General features: G+C 37.1%; 1 protein-coding gene across 1 annotated transcript; it reads left to right on the top strand.

Annotated features, from left to right (window-relative positions):
* The first annotated feature begins 2247 nt into the window (after positions 1-2247).
* On the top strand, positions 2248-8462 carry LOC122583266. The gene is made up of 7 exons (XM_043755690.1): positions 2248-2398; positions 2516-3507; positions 3598-3735; positions 4311-4927; positions 5159-6422; positions 7252-7532; positions 8078-8462. The coding sequence occupies exons 1-7, from the start codon at positions 2248-2250 to the stop codon at positions 8460-8462; spliced, it is 3828 nt and encodes a 1275-aa protein (XP_043611625.1).
* The last annotated feature ends 8421 nt before the right edge of the window (positions 8463-16883 follow it).

The following is a 16883-nucleotide window of genomic DNA, read 5'->3' as shown; positions in this document are numbered from 1 at the left end:
TCTAAATGGTTATACTCCACACCTTTAAGTATTTCGATCAAAGGAGTTTATTTAACAAATATTAGATCACTTTTAATTCATAAGGTTATTTAGATACTTACTTTGTAATATCTAGTTTCCGAAACAACCTTGTATTTTATTTAACATCAATAAATAAAATACACTTGAAAATTACATTTGTGTTCCACCATTTACATACTTGTTACTTATTTATTGCTCAAGTCTTTATTGCTTTATTTATATAATTGCATTTATATTCAAAGCAATACTAGTCCAATCTAGTGCATACTTGACCTTGTTATTCTACACTTGTGGGTTAAACCATCGAATGAGGGACTTCACATCCAGCCAGCCTCAAGTCAACAAAAGTCAAAGAGAAGAGCGGTCAAAGCCATTTGCGCCGCAACTACCCAAGTTGCGCCGCAATTGGTGCCGAATCTGGAAAAGTTTTTTGGAAACTATAAATAGCTTGCATAAACATTCCTTAACCTACCTTTTTACTTTCCGGCCATTTTAAGAGTCTTTTGAGGGGTTTATCATCTGGAGAATCATCTTTGAAGATCAAGAACAAGATTGGATTTATTTCATCATTCTGTATTCGATTTTTAGTTATTCTTGGAATGATTTCAACATTCGGTAATGTCTTCATAAATTATTGATTGTTTTTATCTTTTCATTATGAAAGGGTAAATCTCTCAGCACCTACTTGAATAGTGAACATGTGTTGAGTCCCAATGAATGCTGTAAATTTAATGATGACAAATCTGTATGAAAACACTTGTAAATCTTTTGGTTCATGTATTGTAATCTGGGTTAGACTAAGCTGACACAGCTTGCGATCTGTAACTGACCCAGATTACGCTTTATACTTTGTAATTGTAATATCTTATGGAAGCAAGTGTTGTTCAAGCTGCATCAAATTGGTAACAACATTCAATCCAAGTCGAAGAGGAGGATTGAAGATAGAAGATCAAGTTGTTGGTGGAAGACAACTTGGGATTAGCAGTCAACTTGGAAACACTTAGACAGATTTGCTCTTGACAAACGAGCAATCTGTGTCTGACAATCAAGTGAAGGTTACAACCTGGATTTGTTGATAAAGACGTATGACGTGACAAGGAAGATTCCTAAAATCTAGGTTGGTGGTTTATTTACATATGCGTGTCCATACTCTCATTGGACGATCAAAATATCGTGCTACAGGTTTGGGGACCACAAGTACGATGAAGGCACGTTCTAATTTTCCTTTGATCGTCGAACAAATTTCTTATACGTGGCTTATTTGGACACCAAGAGAGACTGAAGCTTTCGCCTTTAAAAGCTACAATCCTTGAAGGCATATGGGTGACATTCCTTTGAATCATTCTTCATAAAAGTTATCTCTGCTCTTACACACAGCTTAGCCTGTGAGAAGACAACTTAGGCTGCTTCTCTTGAGCAAGAACCTATTGATTGTTGTTTGTCATTTCAAAGGGTTGTTTAGATATTGTAGGTTATCTTGTTTCCGCAACAACCCTGTAATTCTTTGTATAGTTTATTTCTTAATAAAGGATTACATTTGAAAAACGCAATCTGTGTCTAAGAATGTTTATTTCTGCTTTACTGTTTTATTGATTCCTACTTTCGATATTATATATATATATATATATCTGAATCTCTAAAACTATTTTCTTAAAGTCTAGCTAAGGAAAACCGAAAAGTTGTATTCACCCCCCTCTACAACTATTTGTGTACATTATACCTTGGTATTTTGTTACACCTCTCGAACTATACAAGTGGTATCAGAGCCAGGTTAAGAATTAACTTGACTTGATCGTTGCTTATTTTCCTTAAAAGTAAAGCATAATGTCATCAGTTGTAGATAATGGTTTATCTACCCGACCACCCGTGTTTGATAAAGATGATTTCAGTGGGTGGAAAGGTCGTATGTCTTTGTTCCTTGAATCCATTGACAAAAATATGCCTGACATCCTTGTGGATGGTCCTTATGTTCCTACATCGACTGTTGTGGTTGATGGTGTGGTCAGGGAAGGTAACCCAACCATTCCTGCCACAGTTAAATCCATAATTAAGGACAAGGCAGATTGGGGGGATGAGGATAGGAGATTAGCCAACTTGGATGTGAAAGCCCGAAATTTCATTGTCCAAGTTGTGCCTAAAGACATTTACCATTCAATTAAAATGTGTTCTACAGCAAAGAAAATGTGAGATACATTGACTGTCATGTTAGAGGGTTGCTCTACCTCCATGGAATCTACCATTACTACTCTCACTAGGAGGTATGAGAGATTTTTCTCATTAAGAAATGAATCCTTGACTGACACCCATACCCGCTTTAATGCTTTAGTAAATGATTTAGCTGCTGTTGGAATTACCAAGAAAACTGATGTGTTGAAGAGTAAATTTCTTGATTCATTACCACCTAAATGGAATAATTATATTTCTTTTGTGAAACTAAGTTTTGTGTATAAAGATCTTGATCTCCCTGGACTTTTTGGTTGACTTCATAATCAAGAATGTTCAGAAGCTGAGAAACTAATTGCTATGGGTGATTCTTATAGTCAGCCTGCTAGTGCACTTGTTGCATCTATGACTGAACACCCTAGATCAATTTCTAATGAGATCATTCCATGCATCAATGAATCTGTACATGTGATTTCTAACACTAATTCTGTTTGTTCTGAGTCTGATTGTGATGAATCTGATGGTGAAGATTTAGCCAATGAAGTGGCTTTGTTAGTTGAAAGGATAAGAAGGAGATCGTTCAACAAATTCAAAGGAAAAGGCAGAAGTGGGCAAGCTGAAAAGACCAAGAAGCCATTTGACTTGTCCAAGGTCACTTGCTACAAGTGTGGTAAGCCTGGACACATGGCTGGTGATTGCAGATCAAAGGAGTCTTCTCAAGCTGTGTCATCCAAAGGTGGAAGAAATGAAAAATACTCAAAGCTCAAGACCAAATACAAGGCTTTGAAAGCACTAGTGGCTGAGCTGAGTAAGAAAGTTGAAAAAGATGAGAAGAGTTTGATAGCCAAAGATTGGGCTGAAAGTGCTACATCCTCTGATGATGAAAAATATAAGGATGCCAAATGCTTTATGGCTAAAGAAGTTACTCAAAAATTTGCTGAAGACCTTGTCAAAATTCAACAGCAATCTGAGTCAGCTCACAAGGTTTCTTCAAGTCAGACTGCTCCACCTGAGGTAAATATTTTTTCTAATCTGTGTGATAATGAAAAGCTGTCAAGGTTAAATAGACTTGGTGATGAGGTTCTTTTGCAAAAACATTTTAATCAAAAACTGAAAAAGGAAATCTCAATTTTGAAACAAGAAGTCAGCTCAAAGAATTTCACCATTGAAAAACTTGAATCTGAAATAAAGGCTCAAAAACATTTAAATGCGATTTTGGTTACTGAAGCTAAAAATTCAGAAGAAAAGTTTTTGAAAATCAAGCACATAACTGAATCATGGTGTACTGGCTCTAAAAGAGTTGCTAAATGTGTTAATGTGCAAGTTCCTCATTAAGTTCAAGCTATTTTTTATGGTGACTATGATAGAGCTATTGCTATCAGTGAAGTCTGTGCCATGGAACCTTGTTATCAGCCTCCTTCACCACCCAAGATACAAACCAAGGGAAAGAACTCTAAACTAATTATATTGGTTCAGAAGTCTGGTATTGGGTTTAATGATCCTGAGAAAGTTGGTCAACCCATTGCTGAAGCTGTGTCTGAATCTGATAGGGTAATTGAATTAAAACTTGAGAAAACTCTTGATTTATCAAAATTGTCAATTACCCAATCTGTGTCAAATTCAAAATTTAAGTCAAACAATGGTGAATCAAAAAGAAACAAAAGGAAAATTAGAGATCATATTGCTCCAAAAGAAAAGAGCAAAATTCTGAAGAATGAGAAGTCTGTTTCAAATGGAAATGTTTACCAACCGAATCCGTGTCTAATCCAAACCACCTCAAATCTGACTCTGACAAAATAATTTCTAAATATGTTGAGTCAAGAAAAGGTAAGATTTCAAATGATACTAATTTACTTGCAAGTGTGTCTAATTCAAATATTGTTGATCAAAGTAAATTAAGGTCTGAATGTAAGAAATCTGGAGTAGGCAAAGGTTTTGTTCAAAAGGAAACTCTAAATGTTGCAAGAAAGAATTTCAAATCTGGCAAGGGTCAGCTTAAGCAACAATGGGTTTCTAAATGTGATAAGAATATTAGTTCTATTTCCCAATCTGAGTCAGACCCTGTGGTTAGCTCTGGTGAACCCATCGGGTTCCCAAAATGAACTAATATCTTATTGAAAATACAGGGCTATCATGATGCACATACCTGGCACTTGGACAGTGGGTGTTCCAAGCATATGACCGGATGTAAGTCCCTGCTATGTAACTTTAGGACAAGTGCTGGTCCTAGTGTTACATTTGGAGATGATTCCCAAGGAAGAACAGAAGGATTTGGTATTCTTTCAAATGGTCCCCTTACCTTCAGAAGGGTGTCTTATGTGAACGATCTGAAGCACAATTTGATAAGTGTGAGTCAATTGTGTGATGCTGGCTATGAAGTAAGATTTCGTTCTGATAAGGGTATAGTTTTAGATTTAGAAGGCAATGTGGTGTTAGTTGCAAACAGAGATGAGTCTTTATATTCATTTGACATGAGAAATCCGACTGTCACAAAAGAAGTCTGTTTCATGTCAAAGACTCAAGATGAGCTAAATTGGTTGTGTCATAAGAGGCTGTCTCATATGAATTTCAAAGACATCAACAAATTGTGTAAGAAAGAGTTGGTGTCTGGTCTTCCTGTGATTAAGTATGAGAAGGACAAGCTGTGTGGTCCTTGTGAGATAGGAAAGAAATACAAAGCTTCATTCAAATCAAAAACTTGCTCAACCATTGATAGTTGTTTGGATTTGCTGCATATGGATCTGTTTGGACCAATAAGTACTCCCTCATTCACTAGAATGAGATATACGTTGGTCATTGTTGATGAATATTCAAGATATACCTGGGTTTTCTTTCTAAAGCACAAAAATGATGCTGCTGACAGTATTATTCATTTCATTAAGCAAGCTGAAATACTCTACAAAAGGCCTGTTAGGCAGTTAAGAAGTGACAATGGAACTGAATTTAAAAATGTCACACTTAATTCATTTTGCAGTGAGAAAGGTATTTCACAAGTTTACTTAGCAGTAAGAACTCCTCAACAGAATGGTGTTGCAGAAAGAAGAAACAGAACTCTTATTGAAGCTGCCAGATCCATGATGACACAAAACAATGTCAAAGCTCATTTTTGGGTTGAAGCAATTCACACAGCTTGCTTCACTCAAAACAGATCTCTCATTGTGAAAAGACACGAGAAGATTTCATATGAACTTCTCAAGGGGGGGGGGGGTGGGGAACCAGAGATTGGTTTCCTAAGAATGTTTGGAAGTCCTTGCTTTATTTTACATCAAAAAGACCATCTTGGAATATTTGATGAGAAAGCAGATGAAGGTATCCTACTTGGATATGCCACAATGATGAAGGCCTACAAAGTGTACAATAAAAGAACTAAAACTATTGAAAACTCTATAAATGTGAGAATTAATGAAGGTTGCTCCAAGCCAGACTGCTCTCCACTTGAAGATGACAATATTGATTTTGAAGAACTGGTTGTTCCTGAAAATAAGCCTCCCTCTAATCCACCAGTTGAAGATAAGAATGCTCAAACTCAGGGGGAGCAAATATTTGAAGAAGAAGAGTTACTATTTTTTAAAAATGTGCAAGCTGATCCTTCTCCTCAAGAAAATATTACAGTGAATGACTCCCAAGCTGACTCTGTTCCATCAACTTCAATCCAAGCTGATCATTTGATTCCTCAAAATGATCAAGCTGGAACGACTAATGTAAGTCAGCCCATTGTCCAAGAATCAAATAATACCCATCATGTTACTAAATGGACAAGGAGTCATCCAATCAACCAAATCATTGGTGATCCATTATCTGGTGTAAAAACAAGAAGAAAGGCAACCGACAATTTCTGCATGTTTGTCAATTTTGTTAGTAAAATGGAGCCAACTGATGTTGCTAAGGCTCTGTCAGATCCCTCTTGGGTAAATACAATGCAAGATGAACTAACACAGTTTGAGAGAAACAAGGTTTGGGAACTTGTTCCAAGACCTCATCATTCTAAGACTGTGATTGGAACCAAGTGGGTCTATAGAAATAAGATGGATGAAAGAGGAGTTATGACCAGAAACAAAGCAAGATTAGTAGCTCTTGGATACAGACAAGAAGATGGAATTGATTATGATGAAACCTTTGCTCCTATAGCAAGACTGGAAGCCATCAGAATGTTCTTGGCTTATTCTGTACACAAGGGATTTAAGGTTTATCAAATGGATGTGAAAAGTGCATTTCTAAATGGGAAATTGGAAGAAGAAGTCTATGTTGAACAACCTCCAGGTTTTGAAAGTTCATAGTTTCTTAATCATGTGTTTAAGCTTGACAAGGCTCTCCATGGTCTCAAACAAGCTCCAAGAGCATGGTATGATACTTTGTCCAAATTTCTACTTGAAACTAAATTCAAAAGAGGTAATGTTGACAAGACCTTATTTGTGAGAAAATATAATGGTGATATTCTACTTGTACAAATTTATGTAGATGACATAATTTTTGGTTCTAGCAGTGAAAGACTTTGCAAAAAGTTTTCTGAATTAATGTCTAAAAAGTATGAGATGAGCATGATGGGAGAACTTAACTATTTTCTTTGTTTATAAGTTAAACAAACCAAAAATGGTATTTTTATAAATCAAGGAAAATATTTTAAAGATTTACTAAACAAATTTGGTTTTAGTGATTGCTCACCTATGAAAACTCCTATGGGAACTGATGATAAGCATAGTGAAGATAAAAGTGGAAAACCCACTGATGTCACTGCTTATAGGGGTATGACATGCTCTCTACTTTATTTGACTGCCAGTAGACCAGATATTATGTTTGCTACATGTTTATGTGCAAGATATCAGGCTAATCCTAAAGAATCACATCTTAAAGCTGTGAAGAGAATCTTTAGATACCTTAAAGGTAGTCCCAATCTGGGTCGTTGGTATCCCAAAGACTCTGGATTTGATCTAATTGGCTATTCAGATTCTGACTTTGCAGGATGCAAGATTGATAAAAAAAGTACTTCTGGAGCTTGTCAATTGCTTGGCAACCGACTTGTAACCTAGTCTAGTAAGAAGCAACATTCAGTTTCTATCTCCACTGCAGAAGCCGAATATGTTGCTACTGGAAGTTGTTGTTCACAAGTTTCGTGGATGCAATTTCAACTTCAAGACTATGGTGTCAGCCTCAAAAACTCCAATATTTTGTGACAATACAAGTGCCATAGCAATCTCCAACAATCCTGTACTTCATTCTAGGACCAAGCACATCGATATCAGATATCAATTCATCAGAGATCATGTGATGAAGGAAGATGTTGAACTACACTTCATTCCAACTGAGAATCAGCTTGTTGACTTGTTCACCAAGCCTTTGGATGAAAACAGGTTCAATTATCTAATAAGTAAGCTGGGTATGCTAAATATGTAAAAGGGCAGTGTGATAAGTAATGATAAATTCAACCCCTTTGAATTTTGTTAAAGTTTTAAGGGCAAGCTGTGTTTGACACGGACTACCTGTATTTACTTGGTAAAAATCAAGTTAAAATGGGTAAGCTGAGTCTGACCCAGCTTGGGAGTTGTTTTTATTATTAAATGTCTCAGTGCGTTTTATTATTTAGATTATTTTATTTAGTTTAACTTATTTATCCTTCTTCTGGTGAATGAGTGAGTGACACGTGTGGAGGCAACGGACTTTTACTGCAAAAGTGCCCTCCACTAGCTGTTTTCACCCAATCACATTAGTTCTCTCTCTTTCCCTCCAAACGATTATTTTAAATATATATCTATTTTATCCGAATATATATATATATATACTCATTTTAACCTGAATCCCAAATCAATTGCACTTTTACTTCATACTTTCTTATTTTTCTCCAATCTGTTTTCTGTTCCATTGAAATTAACTCAATCTTCTATAATATTTTCTTCAGTTTTAAGTATAATAAAATGGCTTCTTCATCATTTTCGTCTAAATCTGTTAGTAACTCAAACAACAATAATAATGATTCTTCTTCTAAATCTGGGTTTCAACACCCAGCTCCGGTAAGCGCGATCAAGCTTCAACTCTATGTTGTGGGTTCTGATGTGGTTGTTAGCCCGGCTAATCTTGATACTGGTAAAATCAAGATCGTCAATCTTGTCTCTGCCAATGTTCATCCTCCTTCTTGGGCAGAAGCTTATGATGAAGTTGTTGCCTTTTTATGGCATCATCCCTTTGGCAAGATATTGATTGAGAAGTCGGATGTGGTGTTGGGCGAGGTGTGTGGTGGGACAGACGAAGAAAGGACATGCCGTAATTCGAGGCACCATCCTTAATGGTAAGAAACAGATATTCATCACTTTAAGAAGACTTAGGTCTGCTTTTGAACTCTCTTATATGCCTGAAGATGATTATGAAAATGTCGTTTCTCACACTGAAGCCAAAAATACTTTACTTATTTGTGGATATTCTGGTCCATTGGCTTCAGTGGTAAAAATGAAATATTTAATTGGCATTTGTAATTATCTTCTTAGTACTTTAAGTAAATCATTACAAATGAAGGCAGGCAGTTTTGATCAACCTAATGTCCTCGAATTACAACTTTTTCATTCTTTGGTCACTATGACCAGAGTAGATTATGCAGGACTTATTTTTAGAGACTTAGTTGGCCGAGTCAATAATAAGACTTTTACCATACCTTATGGTAGAATTCTTGGACTCATCATCGAAGCAATAGTTGATGGGGACTTCAGCTTGGCAACTGGCCAGACTGTGGAATGCAAGGCCATTAATACTAATATTTTCAATAGTCCCAAGGTAACCGCGTAGGGATTAACCCCAGCAATGCAAATTTACCTTGATTTTTGCAGGCAAAGAAAAAGCGAACAACAAGAATTAGAGGAAGTTTGTAAGGTGCCCTATCGTTGCGTGGATTGTAATAAGATTTGATTCGTTATGTCAAGAGTGCGGAATCCTCTTGAGATAACTAGATTGCTATTGCCTTTTGTTAATTCATAAGTAATTAATCAACCCAAGGAGATGCACAAGGCTTGTGGTTCGTGTAGAAGAACACACGAAGGAAAAAATAACCTTAGCTCTTAAATTCGTGAATAACTCTCAAGAATTCGTCAATCATTAACCTAATTTCGTAGATTAGGTCTTGTATTTATACTAGTTAAGTATTGGATCGTGTGGGCTTAGGCCTTAATCGCAGATTAGGCCCGAAACAATAAGTCAATCGAATTACCTCGTGCTGACGTCAGCACGAGGTTGTTCCTACATGCTGATGACGTCAGCACGAGGGACGACCCTTGACTCTTTGTTTTGCTTCGTTTAACTCGTACATAACATCCAATCATCGTTCAAGTGTTCTACGACACTTATAAACCTTGATTCTATGTTCTTGTACCTGCAAAACAATATATAACACACAAACACAATACAAAACATAAACAGATATAATATTGAAGTTCAACTGTAATCATTAAATATCAACACAAGTTCTTATTTAAATGATTACAAACATAGTTCCTAAAACATAAACGATAATCAAATCTATGTTGCGATTAACGAATCTGCATCTACAGACTCCCCCTTGACGATTGCAACTAGATCTCTTTAAAGTCTTCAAAACTTGAACTTCAAAGCTATCCGTTAAATAAAAGTCTGGTGCTATTCGCATGAATTCTCTCTTGCAAACAATGTGTGAGAATGTTGCGATAGCGTCTTTCCTCTACTCTCCAAAAATCCACAGCTGAGCAAGGTGTATCCAAAAGTCTTCTTTGATCACCTCTTGACAAATTGACAACCTGCGTCGGATCATACATGCGTAGCAACATCTGTTTTTCTAAATCATCAACAAACATCTGTGCTTCGCTTGAGTTGATATCTATCTGCCAAAATGTCATCTCTGTCAGCATATCTTGATCCCATCTGATAGCGGGAACCTTCTTAACACATTTAATTCTTTTCTGGACAAACCGAAATGTGCCATCTGGATTCTTAATTTTCTTCAAAGGTGTTGGCTTTATCAATCTTTCTTCTGGCTTCAGACCTCTAGCACTGAAATACTTGATTCTTTCATCTCTGAATCTATTCCAGTAGAAATCTGCAAGTCCATTGCTCTGAAGATTAACGAACCAGCGTCTTCCCAAATCTATCATGTCAGAATCACTAAGAGAGTGGAAGTGTCTTTGACTTATTGACATGTACTGGCAACCCTCCTTATCTTGATAATAAACAATTTGATTCTGTGATCATAGAACCAACTTTGTATCACTGAGAAGTATTTGGGTGCATCCTTGTCTGAGACATATTCCCAAAACATTGATGGTTTATACGCATCACTTATCATCAAACCAGTATGTCCTCTATAACCTGGAATTAGTTTATTAATAATAAACTCATGATCTTGCTGCACCGGAGGTATATTAAATCTTCCAAGGTCAACCTCTCATGTAGCATCTATATTCCAGTATAGATAAAAAATATTATCATGTCCTTCATCAACTATGTTTGCATATACAGCAAATCTCAACCTTGCAGCATTCTTAGGTTCATCTGGACTATCTCTAATTGGATTGAGATTGAGATGTTCTACTTCAGCTATTGGTTCAACTTGAATGACTTCATTTCCATTAAAGACACGATCAAAGTCATAAGGTGTCTGAAGCAACCTTCTTCTGTCAGCTTCCGAAGTAATGAACTCTCCTTCTTCCAAATCTTCATCATCGATACTTTCTAGATCTTCTTCAGTATCAAGATCGTCCAATGCACCTATCCTTTGAAGCTTATCTGCACTTCAAACGAGTTACATATACAAAGATAAAGAACATAAATCATAAGTCAAGACATAATAACATAGTATAAATACATAAAAGAAATTAAAATAAATAATACTATATCATAAATATAATGTAACAATTACATTTATATTTATCTTATAATCTTTATCTATTTTAACTTACATCAATAATATTATATCATAAATATAATGTAACACATACATTCATATTTATCTTATAACTATTACAAAAACAAAAATAAAAATCATTAGCACTAAGGTTCATAATCCGAATCTGAATCCGAATCTGACTCTAACTCCGAATATGTATGAGTTAACCCTGACTGTTCTTTCATTTGATCCCTAAGTGATCCTGGATCATAATAATTATCATAATCCATAATCTCTGCTCTAGCTCTCATATGAGCTTGTGGATCATAACCCAATCTTTTTTCTAGTCTATGCACAATTAATGGGTGCAAATCTGACTCTGTAGAGGCATTGGTAGTAGAATCAGTCTTACTTGACTCACTATCCTGAGTAGATTTTCCTTTGCTAAGATTTTCTTTTTCGAAATGATTATGAGGATCATTCACTATCTCCCTTTCTATTCTATCAGAATTAGCGGAGTTACCTGAATTGGAATCATCCCCATCATCATTGTTATCTGGATCATCAGGATCTGCATCTGGAGCGGTCATCACAACTTTTCCTTTATCTTGAATCCTAGAAGTACTAGCACCAGCTGTACCAGCATTCTCTGACTCTATTTGTCTTGATGACTCCCCCTGAATGTTTGCAGTCTCTGTATCGATAACATCATCAGCAGCATCTTGATCTTGACCTCTATTCTCTGGCTCACCATCTGTTTGTTGTTGATTTGGATCTTGAGCTCGATCTTGATCATCATGATCATCATCTCTTGTCTTCTTAGCAAGCTCATCATCCTTACAACCATCTTTATCTCCCCCTTGAGCCAAGAATTGGTCAAGTCTAGAACCAAGGGATAGAACAAGAGCTATCATCATGTCCATCTCTTCCTGATGCTTAGCAGCGTGGAGCTTTAGCTGACTCTCCAAAGCTGTAACCCTCATCTCCAACATCTTCTTCTCTGAAAATAAACGACTCAGCTACACTTGAACTGGAGCAACTGGACGTGACGTAGAAGCAACATCGGATGTAGAGGCCTGAAGTGGCATGGTAGCTTCAAACGAAGGCATACGAGCACTAGAAGTTCCTGTGGGAGGCATCTGTGGTCTTTGCAGAGGAGCCAACAGACGTCCCATGATAGTAGAAACAGGAACTGTTGCCTGAATAGGAGCAGACGAAGGCCTAGGATCAACAAGTGTCGGATCTGGCTCTTGACGAACTGTAGACTCCGGAGCAGCAGGAATCGTAACAGTTGTAGCCTCAGTGACAACTTGTGCACGAGAACCAATTCCTCTTATAATAAACTTTGGTCTCGACCTTCTCTCCCCAATAACAACACCATCAGCAGAAGGAGCAGACACAGAAGCAGGAATCTCAGAGACAGAAGCTCTTAAAGCAACCAATGGAGTATCACCAATAGTAGGTGCATGAGACCTCTCCATGGCTTCAGAATAAGCAGCAAACTCTCTATTAACTTCAGCTTGAGATCTTGCATGTCTTCTTCTTCGCTTCGGCAGTCTTTCTTCCTCTTCTTCATCTTCTGAATCCTCAACAACATTAACAGGGACTTCAAAAGGACCAACATCAACATCAACTGGAGCAGAGGTAGAAGTAGAGACTCCAGTAGATGGTGGTACAAGATTTGTAGGATCATCAATATCCTCCATGAGAGCATCCATATCAGAATCATGCTCTAGACCACCAACATACAGAGGAACATCATTTAGTCCCTCAAACTGATCAGCTCGTTCTTCATGAGGATCTTCTTGAGCCTGATCATCACCACCAGCAGCAGCAGCAACGGGTTCTTCATCCTCCCAACCTTGTCGAGGTGCAACATAGTTAGGATTAATCAAATGTCCGAACGGAGGTGGATTATCAACCTCAATCGGAACATTTCTTCCCGACACGTGCTTCATACTTTCAACAAATGCCTTATAAGTAAGACGACCTAAATTGAACGTAGGACCGTCAAATGGCAAATCAGCTGCAAAGTGACGAATTATGATCATCAAAAATCTTGGAAACAGAAAGAATTTCTTGTCTGTACCAAATGACCTCAACTACTTCTCCAAATTATCAAAAATGTACTGAGAGAAGCTATATGGCTTGTTCAGCACCAAGGCAACCATCTGAGAAGCATTCTGTATATTCATCTGGTCATAGCCTGTACTCCGATGACTAATGGCCCTCAACAAATAGTAAGCAAGAAGCTTCCATTTGCCACGAAGATGATTCCTGGAGTATGGGTGAGAAATAGCTCCCATACGACGTAGAGCACCGTCGCAGAAATAATCAGAAAACTCAGTCGGACCTTGCTCTATCGTGACATCACCCAAGTGTAAAATTGTCCGTAAGTCCCCAGCCGAAAATGAGAATGAACGTCCTCCAACAGTAGTGCGAATGTATGTATGAGCACCCATCTGCACTGAACGGGCTGAGTTCCAAAAATCCTGAATGAGACTTATCACCAACGGAGGGTTCTCTGTCACAGCAAAATGAACACGAGAACGTGCAAGAAACTGTAGGACACCATGAAACTCTGAAGTGCACCCCGTCTGTGTAATGCTGAGATCGAGTGCAACATTGTGCTCCTTGACGAACACACGAGCGTTGTTACCTTGTCCTGCCAAACCTGCACAAAAACAAACAAAAACGACAAGAATAACAAAGGTTAGAATAAACAAAAATAAAAATTAGGGTTTTGGCTCGTCTGCTTCGTAATGACGTCATCACGAGGAGAATTTCCCTCGTCGTGACGTCAGCACGAGCCAAGCATGAACCCAGAACACGAAGTAAAAACATCTCCACTTGATGTTAAAATTGATCAAAATCAATGCATATCATCAACTTGGACTTGTTGTACTTCGATTACATGCCCAGAAACTGATTTAAATTCGAATTAAGTAAGCACGAAGTGAATGTTCTTCGTGCTTCATGTGAATAGTGACCGAACCATAAATACTTCAATTAATCTTGATTTATCAATTGTTTACTAAATTTTCTGTTAGATTTAACATGTTTAAACGTCAATTAATCTAATTTTAAGTCCAATTTAAGTCCAAATCATCAAAAATCAAAGATCTAATTCGTGGTTCGTCCGAGTTACTATTCACGCGAGGTAAAAATCGAAAATCGGGCATTATACCGACTTAAATCGTATAAGTTTTGGGGTTAAACCATCAATTCACTATCCTAGATAATGAAATTACCAACAAATCTGGATAATAATCAAGAAAAAGGATGAAATCGATCGAAAGAAGTGCGAATGAATAGTAGCACGAAGGAGACGAAGTTCGTGTGATTTACTTAGGGTTAATTTCGAGCAATTGGTAATTAATGAATAGTAATAACCCATATATATATTTGAATCCACATGGGCCGGGCTGAACACGCAGTTCGTGGGCTTCGTGATGACGTCAGCGCGAGGCATGCTGACGTCAGCACGAGGTGATTTTGAATTTTCAGATTTTAAACCACATAAGCTTCATTCCTTAGCCAAATTTCACGAATTTTCCAGAAATGCAAACAAGGAAAAATTCCAGAAACATAAACCTGTAGATACTCGTTACTAAGAACCTGTATCTACTTGAATATGCTATCGTAAATCATCTGTACTAACTTATCATTACAATAATGTATAAAATAAATCTTACATTATTATCTTGACATAAAATCGATCATTTCTTCATTGATGTTTAACTCAACAATGCAAATCATTTTAATGTAAGTTTGCATTACAATACATCAAAATATCTGTTGATGCACGTTGATGTGACAACAGCAACTTAGATTTGATCTGTCTTTTAGATTAAGACATTATGTTATTTTATGTCGTATCTATATATATGTAATTGATAGATTATGGACTTTATGTTTTGGTAATGATCGATTACATGTTTTGGTGTTATATATATGTTATGTATGATGTTTGTTGTGTGTTATACAAGTACAAACATAATACGTGTTAGGATTCCTTAAGATGAAACACTTAGGAATGTAACCAAGTATTACATCTAACGAAGATACGGAATATCTTCGTTAGAGGCAAACGAAGATAAACTTCGTTTGGTACAAACGAAGATTAACTTCGTTACATGGGCTGGGCTGCTAAGTTCGTAAGAACAAAGCCCAGCAAGCCCAGTTTCGATCTGAAACATATATATACGAATGAATACCCTAAAATGAGGTAACACATTCGACATACACATACACCAGACCACTAAGTTCGTTCTATAGCATATAGAAACGAATATAGTGTCACATGGCTGATTATTTACTTGATAATTAGCGATATACACGATTACTAATCAAACTAGTTATCTCGTGAGGATTCCGCACTCACGACATAACAATAGACGATCTCGAGAGCGATCTGTAGCTATCGAGGGACTCACAAGTGGTATCAGAGCCATTCGATATCTTATCGATGGGTTCGAGATCGTTTGTTTGATTATTTTCTCTCAAAAACCTCCCGACACCCTAACAGTTGCTAAGTTCGTTTTCTCAAACGAATTTAGCAAATGAACTTAACCTCATCTTCGTTTACAATCTCTTCAAACGTATTTAGCTTTATTTTCGTTAAGTTCCTTCTAACGAATTTAAAGTTACCTTCGTTCATCTTCACCTTACGAATTTAGCCTTATCTTCGTTCAATTCCTTCAAACGAAGTTAGACTTATCTTCGTTTCTTTCCTTCAAACGAATTTAATCCTATTTTCGTTAAGTTGCAGCTAACGAATTTACACAATGGCTTCCTCTTCAACCAATACTGCTGTTGCACAATACCTGAATTCTCTTGTCTATCATGATCATCTCGTTGGACGTACTAATTCTCCACCGAAGTTAGTTTCATTGGCTGACTTCTGGGCGTGGAGAGGCCGATTTGAAGATTATATTCAACGAGAAGATTTGAACATGTGGATAACGATCACCGAAGGATATGAATGGCCAACTCTTACTGTAAACGGTGTTACAACTAATTACAAGGTAGGAGAGTTAAAAGGAGAAGAAAAATCTATGTATGCTATTGAAGTTAAGGCTCTTTCTACTCTTCGGATGTGCATTCCTCAAGAATTAGTGCACCTGTTTCCTAAACAGGAGTACAAGACCGAACAAGTTGAGGATCTTATATTGAGATTTCAACATCTTCTTGCTGAGTTAGCTTATTTCGATCTTAAGTACACTCCTACTGAGATAGTGGATAAATTCCTGGATGGCTTGCCGAAAGCTTATAAAGAGTTTCGTCATGGATTGCAAGAAAGAGCAGATTATGCATCTCTTCATATAGACGGTGTTATATCCACATTAAGAAACAGAGAAATGAAGGATAAGGCAAAGGATCTCCAAGACAACTTCACACAAGATCCATCTCTTTATCATGCCACTATGAAAAATCTGACAGCTGATGTTAATGCATTCTTTTTTGGGGTTGGTACTTCTGGCACGAAAGAGAGTTCTAATTGTGTTATGGATGGAGATGATTCTGCTGGGTTCATGGCTTCTGATGCTGGTTACAAGGCTAGAAAGTCTAATGAGAGTGCAAAGCCTGGAAATATGACGTTTGGTAACATTTCATCTACCTCTGCTGGTTACAAGTCTATGCCCATGGATATGAAATCTGTTGAGGGAAGGATGAATGTATTTGCCGCAATGTGTGCTGCACATGAAGCTTTTGTTGTAGGAAGGATCACAGATCCAGCACTCATTGATGAAGATTATGACTAAATAGATCCAGATGATGTTGGATCTGAAATGGAATTTGGCGATGATCACCAGGATAGTGCAACTGTTTATGCAAAGAACAGGTAGAAAGCTTATTGGGG

The sequence above is a fragment of the Erigeron canadensis genome, chromosome 9 (genome assembly GCF_010389155.1).
Source record: "Erigeron canadensis isolate Cc75 chromosome 9, C_canadensis_v1, whole genome shotgun sequence".
In the NCBI taxonomy this organism is placed as follows: Eukaryota; Viridiplantae; Streptophyta; class Magnoliopsida; order Asterales; family Asteraceae; genus Erigeron; species Erigeron canadensis.
The sequence above is the reverse complement of the archived record's forward strand: the minus strand, read 5'-3'. Positions and strand labels throughout refer to the sequence as shown.